Source organism: Rhinatrema bivittatum, chromosome 4 (genome assembly GCF_901001135.1).
Source record: "Rhinatrema bivittatum chromosome 4, aRhiBiv1.1, whole genome shotgun sequence".
Taxonomy (NCBI): Eukaryota; Metazoa; Chordata; class Amphibia; order Gymnophiona; family Rhinatrematidae; genus Rhinatrema; species Rhinatrema bivittatum.
Genome location: NC_042618.1, coordinates 344,737,380 through 344,752,420, shown reverse-complemented (window position 1 = coordinate 344,752,420; position 15,041 = coordinate 344,737,380). Strand labels below are relative to the sequence as shown.

At 46.1% G+C, this 15,041-nt stretch overlaps 1 protein-coding gene across 1 annotated transcript in view; it reads left to right on the top strand.

Annotated features, from left to right (window-relative positions):
- The window catches only part of MRPL27 (mitochondrial ribosomal protein L27), a 34,877-nt gene that overhangs the window by 17,577 nt on the left and 2,259 nt on the right, over positions 1-15,041 (top strand). Inside the window, exon 3 of the mRNA XM_029600627.1 lies at positions 2,339-2,406. Within this exon, the coding sequence (XP_029456487.1) occupies positions 2,339-2,406 (68 nt within the window). The remainder of the gene's footprint in view (positions 1-2,338; positions 2,407-15,041) is intronic.

Below are 15,041 nucleotides of genomic sequence, written 5' to 3'. Positions count from 1 at the left end.
GGGTGGAGTGGTTAACCGTATCAAAGGCTGCTGATAGGTCCAGAAGGATCAGTAAATAATCATGACCTTTATCAAGGCCCATAATGAGGTAGTCTGTCAGGGATATGAGAAGTGATTCAGTACTTAAAGATTTTCGGAAACCATATTGGGTCGGGAACAGAATTTTGTGTTCTTCGAGGTAGTCTGAAAGTCTAGCATTAACTAATTTTTCCGTTACCTTGGCTAAGAAAGGGAGATTTGAAATTGGACGGAAGTTGGTAGGATCTTTAGAATTTAAGTTGGGTTTTTTTAAGAGCGGTTTGATGGAGGCAATTGTCTGGGTAGATTCCTTGGGCTAAAGAACAGTTGATAATGTCTGTCAGAGCTTTGGAGATGGTATCTGGTATTAGCAGGAGTAGTTTAGATGGGATGTGGTCTAATGGATGTGAAGATGGTTTCATTTTCTTCAAAACAGATTGTATCTCTGAAGTTGTGATGGGTTCAAAGGATTGTAGAGTAATGTCTTTGTTGGGATGGTAGTATGTGTTGAATGGCACTGAAGTATTGGACCTCAGTTGTGTTAGAAGGTTGGAGATTTTGTTGCTGAAGAAAAGGGCCAACTCCTCTGCTTTTTCTTGCGCTTGGTTGAAAGCGATGTCAGGTGTAATGGTTTGCGTTAGATTTGAAACGTAGGCAAAAAGGGCTTTTGAATCAAAAATAAGATGATGGATCTTGTGCGCATAGAAGTCCCTTTTTGTTTTTAACGTGGAGCTTTTGTATTGGTGCAGGGCGAGTTTGTAAGTGGCGAGGGAGGTCGGTGAAGGTGCTTTCCGCCATTTGTTCTCTTTCTGTCGAAGGGAATGTTTGAGTTTTTGAAGATCTTGGTTAAACCAAGGTTGTCTTTTGGTGGTGTTGTGTTTGAGTTTTTTTGTGGCCAATGGACAGAATTTGTTTGCTGCCGTTTCTGTTATCTTGGACCAGGAGTGGAGGGCTGAGTTAGGCGTGGAGATGTCTATGAGCGGGAGCTCTGGGTCAAGGTGATTGTGTAGTTCCTCGGATAAGCAAGATTTCCTGTAGGTAAATTGAGGAAGAGGGACGTGTTTGTTACTTGTTGGTGCCAGCGAAAAGATGGTGGAGATTAAAGCATGGTCTGACCAAGGGACTGTTTTGTATATGGGTAGAGTTGAGTGTGAGATACCTGACTTTACAAAGATGAGATCCAGGGTGTGGCCTGCTCTATGGGTAGGTTTGTTGATTATCTGCTTGAAACCCATGGCAGACATGGCGGTTAGAAATGATTCACAGTTGGATGAGAGAATGGGGTCGTCGACATGTAAGTTAAAATCTCCCAATATTATGGCAGGATACTCCAGATTAAGGTAAGAGGCTGTTAATTCTAGCATGGGTGAGGCGTCGGAGTCCAGAAGGCCTGGGGGGGCATAGACTAGAAGGATTTGCAGATGGTCTGATTTGAATAGAATTGTTTCGATTTTTGTAAGAGGATTTTGTGCAAGAGGATACTGCATAACCTTGAAGGCAGATCTTAACTACAGGATTGTTTTTCTGCCTCACCAAGATGACGCTCTCCTTCCAGATGACCTTTCTCCACCAAAGCAGCACAGAGGCTGCTAGGTTGGAGGTGGGACTTCTCTACTATGTCTCTGATAGTGTCCTATATATACCTCTCTGTCTGTCTTAGCTCCCCCATGTCTGCCACTCTAGCCTCCAGAGATCAGACTCTATCTCTGATAGCTAGGAGCTCTTTGCACCTAATACACATACACACACAGTCTCTCATCAGCTTGGAGATAATCATACATGGGGCACTCAGTGCAAAAGACCGGAAAGCCCCCCCCCACCCCCTCGCTGCTGGACTACTGATTCCATCTTAATTTTGAAGATTTTCTTATTGAGTAAAAATTTCTAAGGGAGTAGGAATGTAAAGTTAATTTAAAGTACTTTCAGTCAATTGATTTATTTGTAATAGTTTGAATAGTGGCTGTTCCTCACTTTGCTGGGAAAACATCATCTCTTCTCTCCCCTCAGGAGGCTGTTTCAATGTCATGAGCCCTAGCACTGAAATCTCAAACAGCAGGGGCTGCCAGTACACACAAAGCTGAGCTCACAGGGGGAAACTTTGGAAAGCAAAAGGATTTTTTGTCTGCCAGGGCAAACTCTCCTGATGACTTCTCAATCATTCTTCTCAGGAGAGCTGAATCTGGCCCTGGATGAGACCCAGACACTACCTTTTGTCTAGTTGTTGTTCTAACTGCTGCTTTATTGAGCTTGTCTCTTTTATCTCTGGCCAGGTTTTAGGCCATCAATGCACAAATTCTTATCTCTCTTCTTTCTCTGGCAGGTGACTTCGTTCATGCTGGGAACATTTTAGCAACGCAGCGCCAGATTCGCTGGCATCCTGGTACTCAGGTGAATGTGTTGGCACTCTTTCATTTACTAGCTGTGTTCTGTGACAGGCTCCCTGCTGCTGTCCCTTCATAGAAGGGGGACTGTGGTAACGAAAGGACACTGGTGAGGATCCAAACATTCATCTTTTACTTTCCTTTTACCATTTTATTCACTTGGTAACTGAGAATGTGGCAGCTCAGTATTACTGTGTAGTACAGCTCTGGTTTTGGTCCACTAATTTTCTCCTTTCAGCTCAGCATCTGTTGGGCTATAGCAGTTTGTATTCACTCACAGCCCCCCGAAGGCTACAGACAGGTCAGATTTTCAGGATATCCCTAATGTATATGCATTAGTTTTATGCACACTGCCTCCGTTGTATGTAAATCTATCTTATACATATTCATAAGGGGAACCTGAAAACCTGACCTATTTGCAGCCCTTGAGGGCTGGGAGTGAATACCTCTGGGCTATTGCATCATGAACCTTCTTTTTCAATTACCTAGGATTTTCTATAACCCCCACCCAACTCGGCCCAACCACTACATCAACAGTCCTCAGCCAGGAGCCATAAGGTAAGGATCGCTCCAGAACCCAGATCACTAGTTGTCCTTGCTGAATGATGGCTGGGGCTCCCTTCCCACTAAAAGGCTGTGAACATTGCCTACACAGCATATCTAGCCAGATCCTCTGCAAGGTAGTGTGCAGCCCATGGTCCAACCATCTCCATTAAAGACTTCAACAGTGATAAAGAGGAGATGTTGATCTCTTAACTGAAGAGGCCTATATGTGGCACTTATTCTCTGAGGACAAGCAGGATAGTGGTCCTCACTCATGGGTGCCATCATCAGATGGAGCCCAATGCGGAAAACTTATGTCAGAGTTTCTAGGCACACTGAGCATGCCCTATACCACGTGTCCTCCTCCGGGAGGAGGAGGAGTCCAGAGATCACCACAAGTGATCCAGGGATTGAATTCCACAGCCCCAGCTTCCAGAGGCCCTGCACCCTTTGCAGTAGAAGAGGACAGGAAGTGCGTGCCTAATGGCACGCAAATCTCAAACCCTTCAATTAACTGAATGAAGATCCATTTAATGGTGGTTAAAGATTGGTAAGTATAGCTTTGGGAAATCTTTGGACTTATAAAAGTCACCTAGTTAGGATTATAGACAGTGCTGGGGAGGAGCCAGCTGTCGTGGTACATGTGGGCACCAACGACATAGGAAAATGTGGGAGAGAGGTTCTGGGAGCCAAATTTAGGATTTTAGGTAGAAAGCTGAAATCCAGAACCTCCAGGGTGGCATTCTCTGAAATGCTTCCTGTTCCACGTGCAGGTCCCCAGAGGCAGGCAGAGCTCCAGAGTTTCAATGTGTGGATGAGACGATGGTGCAAGGAAGAGGGATTTAGTTTTGTAAGGAACTGGGGAAACTTTTGGGGAAGGGGGGAGACTTTTCCCAAAAGGATGGGCTCCACCTTAACCAGAGTGGAACCAAGCTGCTGGCACTAACTTTCAAAAAGGAGATAGAGCAGTTTTTAAACTAGAAAAAGGGGGAAAGCCGACAGTCACTCAGCTCTGCATGGTTCAGAGAAATGTAGCCTTGAAGGATAATAATGAAACAGGAGAGTTAGGGCATCCCAATAGAGAGGTTCCAATAAAAGCAAACGTAGTCCATGTGCCTATATGTAAAAAATCACCGAAGCTAATGATTTCCAAATTATCCCTAACAACTGAAAAGCAGGATGTTAATACAAACAAAAAACACACATCCAGGAACACATGGTAGTATACTCCTATCACTATACTCTTACCCAGCACACATGTATGCAAATGCCAGAAGTCTAAGAAGTAAGATGGGAGAGTTAGTGTATAGCAGTAAATGATGAGATTGACATAATTGGCAACAGAGAGACTTGGTGGAAGGAGGATAACCAATGGGACAGTGCTATATCAAGGTACAAATTATATCACAATGATAGGGAGGATCAACGTGGTGGGGGTGTGGCACTTTATGTGTGTTGTTGGCCCACGGGGATTCTGCTGTATGCCTTCCCGCCCTGGCCCCTCATAGATCGGCTTCTCCGTCGCATAGAGTGGCACCCGGGTAGAGTGATTCTGGTGGCGCCGGAGTGGCCACGTCGTCTGTGGTTCGCAGATCTGGTACGCTTGGCTCTAGAGGATCCACTTCAGCTGGCTCATCTGCTCCGTCAGGGGGCCCATATTTTCGGATCGGGAGGATCGCTTCTCTCTCGCGGCTTGGCTTTTGAGAGGCGACGTTTACGCTTGAGGGGTTATTCAGACAAGTCATTTCCACCCTCCTACAGGCGAGACGTCCAGCCACCTCTATGGCCTATGTGAGAGTTTGGAAGCTTTTTGAGACGTGGTGTCAGCGTTCCTGCGACCCTTTAGCGGTGCATGTTCCTCGGGTGCTTGGCTTTCTGCAACAGGGCCTCGCTAAGGGCTTGGCTTTCAATTCCCTTCCTGTACAAGTTGCAGCTCTAGGTGCCTTGTGGGGAAACTTTGAAGGCTGTTCACTGGCAGCGCATCCGGATATTGCTCGGTTTCTTAAGGGGGTCAAACATTTGCGCCCTCCCATCTGCTCGGTGTGTCCGGATTGGAGTTTGAATTTAGTCCTGCGAGTTCTATGTGGTGCTCCTTTCGAGCCTCTTCATGGAGGTTCCCTGAAAGATCTGACTTTGAAAATGGTGTTTTTGGTGGCCATTTGCTCGGCTCATCTGATCTCAGAGTTGCAGGCGCTGTCTTGTCGGGATCCTTTTCTTCGGATTTACGACGATTGGTTATCATTACGTACGGTTCCTTCCTTTGTCCCTAAGGTGGTTTCAGCCTTTCACGTCAATCAAACTGTGGAGCTTCCGGGGTTCCCTAACTGGTCCCGGGAGTCTTTTCAGAACAGAGACCTTCATCTTTTGGATGTGCTGCGTGCCTTATTGTGTTATTTGGAGGTTACCAATGACTTCAGACGTTCTGATCATTTGTTCGTTCTCTATGGTGGCCCAAAGAAGGGGGGACAAAGCATCAAAGGCGACCATATCGCGGTGGATTAAGGAAGCCATTTGCGCGGCATACATATCCCGAGGGCGTCAGGTGCCTTTGGGTCTCAGAGCTCATTCCACTAGGGCTCAGGCTACCTCCTGGGCAGAGTGTCAATTACTGTTGCCTCAGGAGATATGTAGGGCGGCGGTGTGGTCGTCTATTCACACTATTACGAAACATTACCAATTGGACGTTAAGGCTTCTGATGAACTGTCCTTCGGGGAGCGTGTGCTTCGTGCAGGTCTTTCGGGTTCCCGCCCAGTGTAGAGTGGCTTGGGTACACCCCACTTTTCTGGACTGATCTGGGTATGTTCAGGAAATGAAAATTGGTTCTTACCTGCTAATTTTCATTCCTGTAATACCACAGATCAGTCTAGAGGCCCACCCCCTAATTCAGATACCGAAAGACTGTCTTGGTCAGAACCTGCTTAAGTTTTTTATTGTTGAAGCTCCTTTTTTGCAGACATGATTCATGGAGCAGTTTTTAGCAGTTATTCCGTCTGGTTTTTTGCCAGCGACGAAGTGGTGGTCTGGAAATTTGGTTGGGTGCTACCCTTTGTTATTTAGTTCTGTTAGCATGGGCTTGGGTACAGGTCAATACTGAGTGACTGCTGGTGGGACTCTCGTTATGTAGCAGTGCCCAAAGTTCTAATTGTTCTCTGACTCCACCTGCTGGTAGGGATACACAACCCACTTTTCTGGACTGATCTGTTGTATTACAGGAACGAAAATTAGCAGGTAAGAACCAATTTTCCTTTTTTTTTTTTGAAGGGGTTAATAAACATGTGGATAAAGGTGAACCAGTAGATGTAGTGTATTTGAATTCTCAGAAGGCGTTTGACAAAGTCCCTCGTAAGAAAACTAAAAAGTCATGGGATAGGAGGCGATGTCCTTTTGTGGATTACAAACTGGTTAAAAGACAGGAAACAGAGTAGGATTAAATGGTCAATTTTCTCAGTGGAAAAGGGTAAACAGTGGAGTGCCTCGGGGATCTGTACTTGGACCGGTGTTGCTGGGCGTCTGTGCGTCTTATGGAGCAAATTAGGGGAGTGCATAAAATTTTTATTTTTTTTTTTCCCCATTTCGTTTTCAGATCTGGGGAGGGCTATTTCGGTCCACTCCCCGGATCAGAAAACTTTTATCTTTCTCTTTCTGTGGGGGAAACCCCCCCCCCCCCCCCAAAAAAACCCCATCCCAACCCTTTAAATTTAATTAACTATAACACCCCCCCCCCCCCCCCCCCCCCAGACCTGCCAAAAGTCCCTGGTGGTCCAGCGGGGGTCTGGGAGCGATCTCCTGCACTTGGGCCGTCGGCTGCCAGTAATCAAAATGGCGCCGACGGCCCTTTGCCCTTACTATGTCACAGGGGTCGAGCAATGGCACCGGTAGCGCCTGTGACATAGTAAGGGCCATTGGCACCATTTTGATTACTGGCAGCCGATGGCCCAAGTGCAGGAGATCGCTCCTGGACCACCAGGGACTTTTGACAGGTCTTGGGGGAGTCAGGAGGGTAGGGGGATGTAGGTAGTTTTTTTTTTTTTTTAATATATTCGCTCCATAAGCCACACAGACATTTCCCCCCCACTTTTGGGGGGAAAAAAGTGTGTCTTATGGAGCGAAAAATACAGTAAATGATCTGGAAAGGAATACGACGAGTGAGGTTATCAAATTTGCGACGATACAAAATTATTCAGAATAGTTAAATCACAAGCGGATTGTGATACATTACAGGAGGACCTTGCAAGACTGGAAGATTGGGCATCCAAATGGCAGATGAAATTTAATGTGGACAAGTGCAAGGTGTTGCATATAGGGAAAAATAACCCTTGCTGTAAGTTACACGATGTTAGGTTCCATGTTAGGAACTACCACCCAGGAAAAAGATCTAGGCATCATAGTGGATATAAATCGTCTGCTCAGTGTGCTGCAGCAGTCAAAAAAGCAAATAGAATGTTAGGAATTATTAGGAAGGGAATGGTTAATAAAACGGAAAATGTCATAAATGCCTCTGTATCGCTCCATGGTGAGACCGCATCTTGAATACTGTGTACAATTCTGGTCGCCGCATCTCAAAAAAGATATAGTTGCGATGGAGAAGGTACAGAGAAGGGCAACCAAAATGATAAAGGGGATGGAACAGCTCCCCTATGAGGAAAGGCTGAAGAGGTTAGGGCTGTTCAGCTTGGAGAAGAGACGGCTGAGGGGAGATATGATAGAGGTGTTTAAAATCATGAGAGGTCTAGAACGGGTAGATGTGAATCGGTTATTTACTCTTTCGGATAATAGAAGGAATAGGGGGCATTCCATGAAGTTAGCAAGTAGCACATTTAAGACTAATTGGAGAAAATTCTTTTTCACTCAAATCACAATTAAGCTCTGGAATATGTTGCCAGAGGATGTGGTTAGTGCAGTTAGTGTAGCTGGGTTCAAAAAAGGTTTGGATAAGTTCTTGGAGGCAAAGCCCTTAACTGCTATTAATCAAGTTTTCTTAGGGAATAGCCACTGCTATTAATTGCATCAGTAGCATGAGATCTTCTTGGTGTTTGGGTAATTGCCAGGTTCTTGTGGCCTGGTTTGGCCTCTGTTGGAAACAGGATGCTGGGCTTTAAGGACCCTTGGTCTGAACCAGCATGGCAAGTTCTTATGTTAACACCCGCTCATAGTGCCTCTCGTTAATAAGAAGGCAGACAGGGCTTTTACCTTGTGCAAAAGGCTGCTGGATTCGATAAGCATAAGCTGCCTCACCAGTCTGTGGTGGTCGAATCCGCTCTCAAGAGGGCCAGGAACCCCCGGGGAAGGACCACAGAGTGATGGACGCTCTTCGAGAAAAGGTGTTCCAAGGCACCATGCTTATTGCTTATATTGCTGCCAACCAGCTCTACATGAGCCAATAGTCTCCGGACATCTGGAAGCAGGTGCAGGAGGTGGCTGAGCAGCTTCCTCAGCAGCAGCAAAGCACCCTTATGTCACTGGTGCCCAAGGGTCTGGAGTGTGGGAAACATGAGGTCCATGCAACCTACAATGTTTTGAGACTGCATTGAGGGTCTCTGCAGTGAGAATCGGCACCCGTAGAATGGCATGGCTTCGGATCAACTCGCTGACGTGTACTGGGTGAGGGATGCTGTGGCCCAACTCCGGGACCATCATGAAACTCTCCAACTCTCCACCAGTACTTCAGACCTGTCCTCCTCTTCCAGGAGGCCAGGACCAAGGAAGTCTTTTTCTTTCACCAAAGGAAGTACTAACCTCCGCCTCCTCGATCTTGTCAACACCATCACAGCCTCCCGCAGCTGACCCAACCAGCTCAGTCAGCTCCAGGGATGGGGTTTTGACTGGGCCGAAGGGAGCATAAGCCAGTCATCCATGCCCGGAATGATGGACCTTCTGGTCGGGGGCAGGCTGCAGTTCTTTGCGAACCAGTGGCTCAATGTATTTATTTATTTATTTATTTTAAGTTTTTCTATACCGGCATTCACAATAAATATTGCATCATGTCGGTTTACAATTAACAAGTGGATAAGGAACAAGAGGCAACAAATAACATTGATCTTAGTAATAATAGAATAATGATAATAATAGTAGTAATAAAACATTAAACAAGAGGAGGCTAAGGAATGCAGTTACAATAAAACAGGGGAGTAATATAACTTGGATCGTAGAAAAGAAGCAGGGGTTTAATTGGAGAAAATCAATGCCAGTCATTGTGCTTAAAGCAATGATGAATAGCCCTTATGAGGTAGGGATATTAATTACCATTGTAAGGGCAAAGTCTGATTTATTGTAAGATAATGGATTAGGTTCAGTTTGGTTCAGGAAATGCTTTCAAGAATAGCCACGTTTTAAGTCTTTTCCTAAATGTGGGAAGGCAGGGTTCCTGTCGCAAATGTGGTGGGATGGAGTTCCACAGTGTTGGTCCTGCAGTGGAGAAAGCCCTGTCTCTGGCGGTTATGTGCTTCATGGATTTAGAGTGTGGTACTTGTAAGGTTTCTCTATAGGACTCTCTGATTGGTCTTTTGGATGTGAATTTTTTGAAAGGAATTTGAAGGTTGAGCTGAGAGTGTAGATGTATAGATTTGTAGATAGTGGTTATGGACTTATATATGATTCTGTAGTGAATTGGCAGCCAGTGCAGGTCTTTGAGGATTGGTGATATGTGGTCTCTTCTCCGTGTGTTAGTTAATATTCTAGCAGCCGTGTTTTGGACCATCTGAAGGGGTTTAGTGTGAGATGATGGAAGGCCTAATAGCAAAGAGTTGCAGTAATCTAGTTTGGCAAAAATTATTGATTGTAGAATAGTTCTGTAGTCATGAAAATGGAAGAGTGGTCTTATTCTTTTTAAGACTTGGAGTTTATAGAAGCAGTCCTTAGTAGTTTGATTTATGAATGCTTTTAGGTTTAACCTGTTATCCATGATAGCTCCCAAATTTCTTACTTGTGTAGTTTGTAAATTGGATGGAGGATTTGTGTTGATGTTGCTGTTTTCAGATGAAATTAGGATGAGTTCGCTTTTTGAAGAGTTTAGTATTAGATTAAGGTTTGAGAGGAGTCCATCAATTTTTAGAAGACAAGTTTCCCAGAATTCTAGGGTTTTGGAGTAGGATTCTTTGACGGGGATGACTATCTGGACGTCATCTGCATACAGAAAGTGTTTAAGGTTTAAATTAGTTAGCAGTTGGCAAAGCGGGAGCAAGTAGATATTAAAGAGCGTTGGTGAAAGGGAGGAGCCCTGTGGAACTCCCGTAGATGAAGCGTAATGTTGAGATTCTTTGTTGTGAATTTTTACTTTGTATGTTCTGTTCTCTAAGAACGATTTGAACCATGATAGTGCTGTTCCTGTTATTCCGATGTTTGATAGTTGAATTAGTAGGGTGGAGTGGTTTACCGTATCAAAGGCAGCTGAGAGGTCTAGGAGGATCAGTAAATAAGTATGACCTTTATCCAGGCCCATGATGAGGTAGTCGGTCAGGGAAATTAGTAGTGATTCCGTGCTTAAGGCTTTTCTGAAGCCATATTGAGATGGGAATAGAATTTTATGTTCCTCGAGGTAGTCTGAGAGTCTGGAGTTAACTAATTTTTCCATTACCTTAGCTATGAAAGGGAGATTTGATATAGGACGAAAATTGGTAGGATCATTAGGATTTAAGTTGGGTTTTTTTATGAGTGGTTTGATGGATGCAATTTTCAGGTCTTCCGGGTAGATTCCTTGTGCTAAGGAGCAGTTAATAATGTCTGTTAGAGCATTGGAGATTGTGTCTGGTATTAGCAGGAGAAGTTTGGAGGGGATGTGGTCTAAAGGGTGAGATGAAGGTTTCATTTTCTTAAGTGTAGAGAGTATCTCCGAAGTAGTGATGGGTTCGAAGGATTGTAGAGTTATATTTTTGTTGTGGTGGAAGTATGTGTTGGATTGTGTTGAAGTGTTGGTTCTCAGCTGTGTTATTAGGTTGGAGATTTTGTTGCTAAAGAAGAGGGCCAATTCCTCTGCTTTTTCTTGAGCTAGGTTGGCCGGGATGTCAGGATTCATGGTTTGCGTTAAATTAGATACATAGGTAAAGAGGGCTTTGGAATCAAAGATAATGTGGTGGATCTTTTGTGCAAAGAAGTCCCTTTTTGTTTTTAAAGTAGTGCTTTTGTATTGGTGGAGTGCGAACTTGTAGGCAGAGAGGGATGTCTGTGTTGGTGTTTTCCGCCATTTGCTTTCCTTCTGTCGGAGGGAGTGTTTAAGTTTTTGGAGTTCTTCTTTAAACCAAGGTTGTCTTTTGGAGGAGTTATGTTCGAGTTTTTTTGTTGCCAGAGGACAGAGATTGTTGGCTACTGTTTCTGTTATCGTGGACCAAGAGTGGAGGGCTGAATTGGGTGAAGAGATGTCTATGAGTGGGAGTTCTGGGCTAAGATGATTGTGTAATTCCTCAGATGAGCAAGATTTCCTGTATATGAATTCAGGTTGTGGGATAGGTTTTTTGCTTATTTGTTCTAGCAAAAAGGCGGAAGATATTAAGGTATGGTCAGACCAGGGAACAGGTTGGCATTTGGGTGGAGTAGGGTGAGAGATGCTAGAGTTTACAAAAATTAGGTCCAGGGTGTGACCTGCTCTGTGGGTAGGTTTGTTTATGATCTGTTTGAACCCTATGGCCGACATGGCGGTTAGGAAGGATTCGCAATTGGTTGAGAGAATGGGGTCGTCGACGTGTAAGTTGAAATCTCCCAGTATTATAGCAGGATGCTCCAGATTTATGTATGTTGTTGTTAATTCTAGAATGGGTGATGCATCTGATTCTAGAAGGCCTGGAGGAGCATAGATTAGAAGGATTTGCAGATTGTCCGATTTGAATAGGCCTGTTTCTATTTTTGATGGAGAGTTAATAGGGAATTGTGTGATTTTTAGCTCTTTTTTGGCTGCTAGGAGGATACCTCCGCCCCTTTTCTTCTTTCTAGGGATAGAGAAGATATCGTAGATTTGAGTTGGAAGTTGGTTTAGTAGAGCGGTGTCCGTGTGTTTAAGCCATGTTTCCGTTATGGCGCAGAAATCAGGATTTTTGTCCAAGAGCATGTCATTGAGAATTAGTGTTTTCTTGGAGAGTGATTGTGCGTTGAATAGTATCAAAGAGAAAAGAGCTAAGCCTAACGTTTGGGTAAACGGGGAAATCATGATGGGGATGAGGGATTTGTAGGTGGGTGGGCGTGAGATCAAAGATTGTTTTGCTGTGAGAAAGGTTCTGTGCTGGAGGATTGGAATTGGGAGGCCTGTGTGCATTGTGGTCTGCTGTATGAAGAATGGAGGAGTGGTTGCTGGATGAAGATTGGATGAGAGGTTGCTGGATGGAGGATGGAAGAGTGCCTGCTGGATGAAGATTGGATGAGAGGTTGCTGGATGGAGGATGGAAGAGTGGTTGCTGGATGATGATTGGATGAGAGGTTGCTGGATGGAGGATGGATGAGAGGTTGCTGGATGGAGGATGGATGAGAGGTTGCTGGTTGGAGGATGGAAGAGTGCCTGCTGGATGAAGATTGGATGAGAGGTTGCTGGATGGAGGATGGAAGAGTGGTTGCTGGATGATGATTGGATGAGAGGTTGCTGGATGGAGGATGGATGAGAGGTTGCTGGTTGGAGGATGGAAGAGTGCCTGCTGGATGAAGATTGGATGCGATGAAGATATAGCTGTGGTGTGTTTGATTGTATCTGGGGGCGTCGTCCTGATCTAGAAGACTTTTGACAGAACTCTAGAGGTACTGGAGTGCATTATCGTTTGGCTCTGGGACGCTCCAAGGGGCGCGCTAAGGGGCAGGCCCCTTAGGTCGCGCTCCTTTGGGCGCGCGACGCCCCGGGAAGGGACCTCGATTTAAAGGGCCTGGAGCACTGCTTGGCTGGCTGGGTTGGGGTGGGAGCGGTTAGACTCACCACGTGTTCAGCCGCGTTTCACTTCCCTTCTCTTTTTCCCTTCTCGTTTTGGTTTTGTGTTTCCCTGGAATTGCTGCTGCTGCTGGCTCCCTGTTTTGGGGTGAGCGGGCTCTTGCTCCGAATGAGCAGCGCCGATCGCGCGAGCCCCCGCAGCGAAGGAGGTGAGTGGGAGGGCGAGTTGAGTCGCGGCAAAAGAAGCTCGGACCAGTGGGCTTTGCCCATCATCCACCAAGGGTACCAGTTAAATCTATTGGGTGTCCCACCAAATTGCCCTCCGTGCCCATAGTGAGGGCCGGTAGTGCATCAGGAGGTACTATGAATGGAGCTCTCCTCTCTCTTAATGGCCAGAGCGGTTGAGCCCGTACCACCAGGGCAAAGAGGGTGGAGATTCTACTCCAGCTACTTCCTGATTCCAAAGAGAACAGGAAGACTCCGTCCCATCCTAGACCTGAAGGCCTTGAACAAGTTTCTAAAAAAAGAAAAGTTCACAATGGTTTCCCTGGGTACCTTGATTTCCCCCCCCCCCCCCCCCCCCAATCCCTTTTGCAAAAAGGAGACCTAAAGGATGTATACACCCATATCGAGATCTTCCCCAGTATCAGGAAGCATCTCAGATTTGTGGTGGGGAAAACAGCACTTTAAGTACCAGGTGCTGCCTTTCGGGCTCGCATCCACCCCACTGGTCTTCACAAAATGTTTGGCCATAGACTGGGAGTGCTTGCTTTCCCATATCTGGATGATTGACTGATCAAGAGCACATCTCAGACAGGGGCCACCAGGTCCATGTACTTGACCATTTGGGTATTGGAGTCACTAGAGTTCGTCCTCAATTACCCCAAGTCCCATCTCAGTCTATCACCTCAATTGGACTTCAACAGAGCCCTGCTAGACAGGGCTCAGGCCAAGGTTTTTCTGTCATGCCAGAGGGCTGTCGCCTTGGCAAACATTGCAGCAGAAGTTCAACAGAGCCAGCAGGTATCAGCTTGGCACATATTGAGGCTGTTGGGCCACATGGCCATGACTGTCACTGTCACTCTCTTGGCACATTTACACATGCGCAGAGCCCAATAGACCTTGAGGTCACAGTGGCGCCAAGTCACTCAGAGCCTCCAGGATTGCATCCGAGTCACCCCATCTTTCAGGGACTCCTTGTCCTGGTGGCGGGTACTTTTCAATCTAGAACAGGGGTTTCCTTTTGGAGTCTCCCTACTCAAATTGTGCTAACCATGGGTGCTTCTACCCTGGGGTGGGGAGCTCATGTGGAGGGGCTCGGCCCCCAGGGTCTGTGGTCTGCTCAGGAACGTGCTTGTCAAATCAACTTCCTGAAGCTCCAGACGATCAGGTATGCACTATGGGCTTTCAGAGATCTGCTGTCCAACAAAGTTGCCCTGATCTAGACTGCCAACCAAGTAGCCACGTGGTATGTCGTCAAGCAGGGAGGAACATGATTATACCTCCTGTGTCAAGAAGCAGTCCAGATCTGGTTGTGGGCCTTGTCTCATGGATGGTGCTCTGGGCCATGTATCTATCCGGGTCAGAGAAACGTGGTTGCAGACAGGCTGACTTGAGCCTTCAGACCCCACGAGTGGGTCTCTGGACCAGGGGATAGCGAATTGGATATTCCGCCTCTGAGGGAGCCCAGAAGTATATCTGTTCATATCCCCCTGCAACAGAAAGGTACCTCTGTTCTGTTCCCTGTCCAGGTCAGATAGCAAACCAGCCTTACGTGCCCTGGCCCATCATTGGGCAAGGGTCTTCTGTACGCATATCCTCTGATTCCCTTAGTGGTGAAGACTGTCTTGAAGCTTCATGAGGACAAAGGGTCTGTGATGCTCATAGCCCCTCATTGGCCAAGACAGGTCTGGTTTCCACTCCTGCGGGAATTGTCCATCCGGAAACTGATCAGTCTGGGGACTTCCCCATTTCTCATCACGCAATATCAGGGCAGGCCTGTAGCTAGGGATTCACCTATGTATGAGGATTACCATCCTGCTTATCCTAGGAGAAAGCAGAATTGCTTACCTGTAACAGATGTTCTCTGAGGACAGCAGGATGTTAGTCCTCACGAAACCCGCCCGCCACCCCGCAGAGTTGTGTTTCTCCTATTTTTTTATCTTTGTTACGAGACTGAAGAGGGACCCTGCGTGGACATGTGGTATAGGGCATGATGAGCATGCTCAGTGTGCCTAGTCAAGGTTTCTAGAAACTTTGA